Genomic DNA, 9,284 nt, shown 5'->3' with positions numbered 1-9,284 from the left:
GCTGAAGTACCTACTGTTTTTTGCTGAACTCCGTGGTCCTCCGGTAATTTTAGTCCTGTCCGGACCCACATCTCTGAGTTTTGTCACCTCGCCTTTGTTAAAATAGATATTTGTCCACTGATGTCATGTGACAGAGAAAGCCAAAAAAAACTCATTGGAGTAAAAGTGTTAAATATTTTTTACAGACGTCCCCCTGAGAAACTAATCCTGTCTGGACAGGGCTTTAGAAGCCATTCTATCCCCCCAGACATTGCTCCAGACCTGCCTCTTTCACCTATGTGTGGGCGTGGTCTGTTTTTGGGGCGTGTCCGGGTTCAGACCGGCAGGAAGGTGCAGCTCGGTGAGGAGTGGTTCATCACAGAGGCTGGGGAAGTCTGCAGGGCATTGGTGGCTGTGGAGGCTGGGAATGATCTCCGGACCTGGTTTTCTCTCTGGAAGCGATAGGAGAGTACAGTGTCTGTAGGAAGAGAGAGCGGGGGAATCATGAATCAGTCCGAGAAGGAGGAGGAAAGTGCCAGAAACGGCTCTGGAAAAGGCGAGAAAGACCAGGTGAGTCTGAAATTTAACTCTTAAATCCTACACTGACTGGCTGTAACAGCTCTCTAACGTCTCTGTAGACAAAATAAACCTCTAAAACAAGCAGGAAAAACACTGTATGGGTTTAGTCCGTGTTGTCCAGTTTTTCCACAGCAATGGACATCGAAATTCCAGACATTCCTGATATTTTACAGGCTTTTAATGGCTTTAGTTAAAAAACACAAAAACATCCTTTTTAAAGTTTTGTGAGGCCAGTTTAGCAACTTCACTCTGCAGCACGGTTTGGGTTAGACTACACTGGAAAACACTGGTAAACACTAAAAATACAGTAACACTGAGGTAAACTCCCAGAAACTAACCTCTCAAAACAAGGGTCCTCCTACCCTGATACTAGCCTGAATCTCAGACACCATAGTCCCTATATTGGCACAACATCAGTCATAAAACTAAGATTTCTACTCCCCAACCTATCACTGCTGTAAACAGGAAGTTATGCAGTTTGTGGCTTGTATTGTGCTTTCTATTAAACACACAATGAATGCACTAGTTGGGTGCAGCGCCCATGGACTATGTAGTGCACTACGCAGGGAGATTTGTAGTCTTGTAGTTACCTGCTCAAATTGTCTATACACCTCCTCCAACACCTGAACTAGGCCAAGTGTGGGTGAGATATGGCAAAAAATATGGCTAGAAAGAGCCAGAAAGAAATCCTACTGTTTCTAAAAAAGCAGCATCATCACTTTCTGGTAAGGATTCATGATTAGTCCATTGTGGAAAACACTTATGAATAAGCGCTCCTTTAAAGTTTCTTTCAAAGCAACTTTGTGACTCGTTTGGTGCTTTATTTCTCAGTCTTCAGCACAAACACGCGTTCTAAAGTATAATCCAGTGTCTGAGGCAAGCTCTGTGTCGTCTCCAAGTTTTCCCACGCCTGTGTAAACACAAGTCAGAACGTGATATTGTTGTAGACAATGTTTTGAATCATTAATTTAAATTTGCACTCATTTATAATACCAATTCACTTAATAAGCCCACTCTACACTCAATGTATCATGTAAGTTCCTTAAAATGTCCAAACACGTGTTCAGAGGTTTTGGGCTCTTAAGCACATAATTTAAAATAATTTCTCTTAATACAATTTGTTGTTTTTTTACTGTAAAAAACAGTAAAGCCCAGATCACATGAGAATGGACGCAGCTAAACAAAAATACAGTAAAAAGGAAAGCTTGGTTCTAGATTTCTACTGGAATCCCCCAACCAGCGCCCCAGTGGATGTGTTCAATTCCATGACCAGCCCACCTGATTCAACATAATTAAGCACTGATTTGCCAGATTTGGAGATCAACCCGTATTTAAAAAAAAAAACAAATCTTTTCATTTTAAAAATATTCAGACAATGGAATTTTTATATAAAAGTGTTTTAATCGATGTCTCAAGGAAATAGATAATAAAATAAACAGTTTTTAGTCAAAGTTGACGTATAAATCTTATGTATGTTTTTGGGATATCCTCATTAACTATACAATATGAACATCACATACACAGCACGTGACACTTGGTATTCTTTAACACGTGACAGTATCCAATATTTGTCTTTTTTTGTGGCTGGTCCTGTTATATAAACATTTGTGAAATGGAGAACTTTGAATAAACACACCTAGATGAGCTTTACATAAAAATCTTAACGTATTCCTCTAGGAATATAAAGTACTTGCAGGAATATAATTTGAATTAAAATATTTTTTCAGGCACTTGTCAAGTGTTACCTAAACTTTTATCTAAATGAATGTCTCATTAAATATTGGTTTAAAATATCAGATCAGTCAGATGAAAACGTGGTATCCTTGTTAAGTTTTTTTGCTTTTTGCAGTCAGTGCATAAACATTTTAAATAATTGTAATGTCAGTTTTAACTAAAATATTTAGGGATGAACAATGACCTCGGAATCATATTGGTATTGGTTGATAATTGCTTTTGTTTGTTTTTTAGAATCATCAGCATTAGGCTGATGCCTAGATTTGGCCGATATTTCTAACCGATACTTGCTGGCATATTTATTGTATGCCAGAAAAAGGTAATATTATGGCGTCATCTGCTGTACTTTAATATCCATTGATTTAAGCTATTTTTTTATTTCAATAGATTTATTGTTTTATTTTACATGTTAATGTAAACAGAGTACAGAGTTTAAAGATCAGTTAAAAAATAAGGATCAATTAGCTAAATAAATGTCAAATCAAAATATGCAGAAACAAATTTTCATTATGTTTAGGGTCAGTACTTTGTGCAAACTCTGCCTGCACTGAAGTTACACAGTCACCTAATGTTAACTGTCTGTGTTCATTAAGTATTAAGGATGTCTGTGGTGATAGATTCATTAGCATATATTTGGCAAAGCTAATAAAACATCTATCTATCCAGGGAAAGTCCCAGATCTGATCCAGGTATTTGGTATAGATGAGAGACACATCATTTATGCAAGTATGCCAATTATTATTGAAGACAAATCAACCAAATAACATTAAGACCACCCGTCTAAAATTGTCTAGGTCCCCCTAATGCCCCCTAATGGCAACAACATATTAGCAGCAGCTTTATGTCCTGTAAATTGTGAGATGTGGCCTTTATGAGCATCAGCGAATCTTAGGTACATATGACCCTGTTGCTGATTCACTGGTAATCTTCAGTACTTTTGACTACTGTATACCGTAAACACTGCACAAGACATGCCTGATGTTTTGAAGATAATCTGACCCAGTCATCTAGACTTCATAGTTTGGCTCACAGTTTAGCTCTTATCAGAATCCCTCAGATTTGTATGCTTACCCATTATTCCTGCTCCAACTCATCAATTTACTTGCTTCCTACTATATCCAACACATGCAATTAAAAATATTGCAAATATTGCAATTGAATATCACTCGACTGACCTACTTGATGATTTGGCTGCTAGTTACTACTGTATATGTTGCATTATTAAGCATCAGTTTTGAGCTTGTGTTTATGATAAATACATTGGGCTCCATACACAATGTAAAAAACATACTTTTGGTTTCTTAAAGAATGTTCTGAAATTAACTGAACTCTGTATCTAACCCAAGAACCTTTTGGTAGCTGTCTGCATTTTTAAGGGAGTAGACATACAGGCACCAAAAAAACCTGACTGTGATAATTTTACCTTTAATGTCTGGCCAAGCCAGCTTAATTCTCTGGTGCTGAGATAACATCAGTGTGGGTGTGTGTTCTTCATGCACTAATGCATTTTGAGTGGTCACTTTATTATCTGTTTAATGTGCAAAGAAATCATATCACAAACAAGAAAAAAATAGTAATCCATTTAAATTAAGGATTTATCACCAATTATGAACCAATCTTCACCGCTCTGGAGGCCAGTGTTGGCCAACAGAATTATCATAAACGGACTTCAATGAAGTCAATGATGCAGAATGTCATAATACTGATAATGCACTCCAGATATCTCCTTATATCCAGGATTAAAGTAAAATAAATTATACTGGACAGATATAATCTGTCTCTAGTAGATATATAATGGGAAATGAGAAAAGTGTGAATTTTTCTTTTATTAGAAACAGCAAAAAAGTAGGACCCTGATGTGATAATGGGGTGGGTGATATGGAATGATATTTTAGGGTATAATATCGTTCACGATATTCAGAAATGGTTGCCGATATTATTGTGTATGATATGATACGGCGCACCCCTACTTTCCACATTTAAACAGCAATCATTCCAGACATTTAAATTCCTTTAAAATATTATGTTAAGCTGTTGTTTTTGTTTTTTGAGATGGAGGACATGGCAAAAATAGTCGTTGACTAATCGACTAATCGAAAAAATAATCATCAGACTAGTCAACTACCAAAATAATCATTATTTGCAGCCCTACAAAATAGCACCTCACAACTTATACAGGTGTGAGGGTTCCAAAGCTGTCCTCTTGAGTAACACTTGATGATAATTTAACATACTGCTATTCCATGACTTTTGGTATGTCCGATTATAATACTCATAGCTTATAACTTTTATTAACACACTGTAGTTAACCGTAGGGTTGTTTAGTCAGGGGTTATTGTACTGTGTATCAAGCCTAAATGATGTTTGCTGTGTTCAGACACTCAAGTAAAAGCATTGCTTTCTGTCAGTATTGGTCTGCTGACCAGTCAGCATGTGATGGTGTGGCATTTTCTCCTCCAGCTGCCTCAATCTGCTCCAGGCCCAGCATAAACTGAATCCTCACATGTTTCTCATTCCTCAACCTGTATCTTCATGAAACATGGATGTCTCTCAGATTTAATGATTTTACACAGAGAATAGAAATCTTTTAGAGCTTAAAATAGTTTTTTAAATCTTTTTTTCTATTCTATCGCATTTTCTTTCAAAGTTGGAGGGACAATTACCCCACCCGTATCACTAGTAATGCTCCCAAACTAGGAGGGTGAAGACTAGCCCTTGCCTTTTCAAATACTTGTGAAATCATCCACTCTCTCTTTTCCAACTGCCGCTGATGTAGCATTGACAGTAGTAGACAGTGCGATTGATACATCAGCAAACAGATGCCTGTGCTGACCAACCTCACTCTAGGATAGATGATGGTAGAGAGGGCCACCTACCCACCCAGAGAGAGCAAGGCCAGTTGTGTTCTCTCAGAATCCAGCTGTTGTGGCAAGCAGCAAGATCTGGGATTTAAATCAGCGATCCTTGATAATGGTGGCAGCCATTAAAAAATTAGGTATCCTGCTTTTGTTAATGTTAACTGTCTCTACTCTCCATTGAAGGCTTTTTAACAGATTCAGGAGAACTGCTGTGATGATTTGAATGCATTCAGTACTATTAGTACCACCCTAACACATCCCAAAATTATTCCATTCTGCCATTCTCACCATGGCAGAACTTTTCCACAGGGATTAGACAGGCTGCGTGTGCATGTGTCTATTTCAGCAATTGGTGCATTTTAAAGAAGCTAAATACATTCATTAGAAGGTTTATCACAAACATTTGGTCATATAATGTATGTATAACTGTTAGCTGTATCTACTTAAAACCTCTATGGCTAGGATTATGGTTAACTCTGTCTCTCTCACTCTCTCAAATAAGTATACTTTCTGCTCTACATGGCACTGCTGAAAGGCATATAGAGTATTCTAGTAAAAGCAGATGATTAACTTGGCTGCAAACAGGAAGTCTCGTTCATTCTTTCTAAATTTAACAGCAGCATGTTTTCTAAAACTCAGAATTCACTGTGGTCAGTGGTCATTGTTTCTGACTTATGTAGATTAAGGTAACAGTTCAAATAGAACACAGCTTAAAGAGGCACTAAACCCCTAAAACCATATTTTTTCATTATTAGCTGCAATGTGTTCTTTTGAAGTAATTAAACATACCAGTTCTGCTTGAAAATTTGATGAACATTTCCTATCCTTTAAAAAAAAAACTTTTATTGGGTCCAGCTGGCCGAACGCTGATACTATGATCAGGAGATCGCCGGTTCAAATCCTGTTCCTGTAGCTTGCCATCAACTTCCGGAGCCCTGAGAGAGCACAATCTCTCTCTCTCTCTCTCTCTCTCAGCTTGAAACATAGGCTTAGTACTGTTTTTAAACTTAAAAATATGACAACGATTGATCACCAATTTATAAAAACAAATAATAAAGTTTGTTTTTATTAAGGTTTTTATTCTTTACAAAATATTGTAGACATTGATGAACATCCAAAACAAGTTTTTTTATTTATGAGGCTGAGAAAGTAAAGTGCACACAGGCCCTCAGGGTTCAAATGGCTAACTGGAATGAAAAGGCTAAACACACATTGTTTTACACAAACAGTCCACAAATACAGCTTGTAAGTTTTGTTCATTCCTAAAATTTAGACAATTAAAATTTTTACAGTAAGATCATTGCTCCAAGTGCTCAAGCATAGCAAGCAAGCATCTGTGTTCTGCTTCTTATTAGCTGTGGAATGTGATGCTGAATTAGGTTCGAGTTGCTCTGTGTTGTCAGTAAGACTAACAGTAGGAAATATTCTGTTTTTGCAAAAAGAGTGAAGGGAAAATTTCATTTCTGTAACATGTGAAGCAGCTCTGAAACTCTGTATACACTGACCAACTATTACTTTATCCATTTTAATAGAAACATCTACCTTATACACCACTCAGTCATAACATTAAAAATATCTGCCTAATATTGTGAGGGTACCCATTTCACTGGCAAAACAGCTCTAGCCCAGACATAACACTTCTGAAAGTGTCCTGTATTGGCTGAACACTGGTGTATTAGCAATGGGAGCAACTTCAAGTACCAGAATCCATTTATTAGAAGGGTATTCACAAACTTACAAGGGCATATAATGTATAGGTTTTTTTTGGCCTCTTCACATTTTGGTGCATGACTGATAAGGACTTGATAGTAGATAGTAGATGAAGATTGAAGATTATTGTAAACATGTGCTACACTGCTAAATTATGGCTAAAAAACACTTTGAAAATATAACAATATCAGTCTGAAATACCGCAAACAACAACTCTGCAAACATTTCTTAAAAAAAAAAAACTCTGAAAAAAAGCAATTTTATTGGGTAATTGTCACACAATTTTGCTACAAAAAATAATGACTTTAAAAGGTAAAAAGATTATAAGAAAAAAGATTATAAGAAAAAGATTATGAAAAAAGAAAAAAAATAAGACGCCACTTAAAAATGATTTGATTTTACCAAATTGGAATATAATCAAGAGGAAGATGCTTCAACCATCAAACCAAGCTGAACTGCATGCATTTTTGCACAGGAGTGGCTTAAAGTTATCCAAAAGCAGTGTGTAAGACTGGTGGAGGAGAACATGCAAAATATGCAAAAAACTTTGATTAAAAATCAGAGTTATTCCACCAAATATTGATTTCTGAACTCTAAAACTCTGAAACTTTATAAATATGAACTTGTTTTCTTTGGATTATTTGAGGTCTGAAAGCTATGCATCTTTTTTTTTATTTCAGCCATTTCTCATATTTTGCCAATAAATTCTCTTAATGACTATTTTTGTTTGGGAGAAATCTAAAGCGCTGCCACTATGAGCGTGACGTCGCCGGTTTAAACCCCGCTCATGCAGCTTTGCCGTCAAGCTGCCGACGCTCAGAGGGAGCAAAATTGGCTCTGCTCTCTCTGCGTGGGTAGATGGCGCTCTCTCCCCACATCACTATAGTGTGATGTCCTCAGCACAGGGCGTCTGTGAACTGATGTATCGGAACCGAGTTGCTGTGCATTCCTCCTCCTGTATCGGAGGAAGCATGTGTTAGTCTTCACCGTCCTGGTGTGTTGGGGCATTACTAGTGATAGGGGAAGTTCTAATGAGTGGGTGGGGTAATTGGCTGTGCAATTTAGGGAGAAAATTTGTGAAAAAAAATAATACAAATAAAAAAAATTGGAATTTGGGAGAATTTTTTTTCATAGTTTATAGAATAAAACAACAATATTAATTTTACTAAAACATATACCTGTAAATGGCAAAATCAGAGAAACTGATTCAGAAACTGAAGTGATCTCTTAACTTTTTCCAGAGCTGTATATACTTTTGAAACAATCAACAATCAAATCATCAATTAAACTGTTCTTTTAATTCCATATGTTTTGGGTGGTTTAGAAACCTCTCTGGGGGAAATGCATAGCATCACAGAGCATCCGTAAGAGTACTTTTAAAACTGGCATTCTGATGCAGATGATTTGGTAATGTTAGTTGCCACCCTAACTGTGTTTGATTTTCTAACATTTTCAAACTCCTGTGTTTTTCAGAGCTGGGTCCCAAAGATCATAAAGAAGAAGGTGTGTACGACATTTCTGGAGGATTCCCAAAGGTAAGTAGACGTGTTCTTACTTGTCTGTGTCACTCAGTTGTCTGTGTTCATAAGTAGGAAAAAGAAGAATGTGACTGAAAGATAATCTCACCTTTTTCCTCCCACGGACTTCACTGTAGCGTTTCAAATGGAAAGAATGTGTTAACTACAGTCTGTACACTCTGTACCTCTGTAAGCTTTCTGTAATACTTTAGTTTGGGTTTAATAAGAGCTATGACCTGCGTGGTCTTTACTTCAGTACTCAAACTGGGCGTGTTTGCAGGCTTTGTAATATGAATGCTTGTGTCCTGTTTCTTATAGCTGGTTTCTTTTGTGAAAGAGGCCTGTCTGATGTACTATAATGCTAAAGCTAGCAGCTTGAGAACACTAATGCTTCAACACAACTGAGCAGGAAAACAGCAGAGGAGGAGTTTCATGCTAGGTTATTTAGGGACTGGTTGGTCACATGGATTTTCATTTAAACAATCAAGCAAAACAAGATCACCTAAATATACAAAGTGCCACCTACAGTAACTTGTCAATGCAGTAAATGGACACCTGCTCATTCGTTGTTTTTAATTCTTCATTTTAAGAGACGATCATATCTCAGCATATACACATCATACAAATGAATGTTTTTACTGTCCAGGGAAGGACTTTTACATGATTTTGGAGCATTGTTGTGAGGATTTAATTGTATTCAGTAACAAGAGTGTTAGTGTGGTCAGGAAGTTGAATAATGCTCCTCCCACCTCATCCCCAAAAGTATTGGTAAAGCACCAAAATTCCAAAAGAAAAAACCCACAGCTCCACTTTTCCACAGCTCAATGTTGGGGCTTTATATGCTTCTTATCCAAATCTGCCCTTAGGCATAGTGCCAATAGGTAACTTTATCTGTTCAAAGGAGTCT

General features: G+C 37.0%; 1 protein-coding gene across 1 annotated transcript in view; it reads left to right on the top strand.

Annotated features, from left to right (window-relative positions):
- The first annotated feature begins 334 nt into the window (after positions 1–334).
- The window catches only part of trpm4a (transient receptor potential cation channel, subfamily M, member 4a), a 39,518-nt gene continuing 30,568 nt past the window's right edge, over positions 335–9,284 (top strand). The window contains exons 1-2 of the mRNA XM_022677058.2: positions 335–549; positions 8,334–8,395. Of these exons, the coding sequence (XP_022532779.2) occupies positions 484–549; positions 8,334–8,395 (128 nt within the window). The 5' untranslated portion in view covers positions 335–483. The remainder of the gene's footprint in view (positions 550–8,333; positions 8,396–9,284) is intronic.

The sequence above is a fragment of the Astyanax mexicanus genome, chromosome 19 (genome assembly GCF_023375975.1).
Source record: "Astyanax mexicanus isolate ESR-SI-001 chromosome 19, AstMex3_surface, whole genome shotgun sequence".
NCBI classification, from domain to species: domain Eukaryota; kingdom Metazoa; phylum Chordata; class Actinopteri; order Characiformes; family Acestrorhamphidae; genus Astyanax; species Astyanax mexicanus.
The sequence above is the reverse complement of the archived record's forward strand: the minus strand, read 5'-3'. Positions and strand labels throughout refer to the sequence as shown.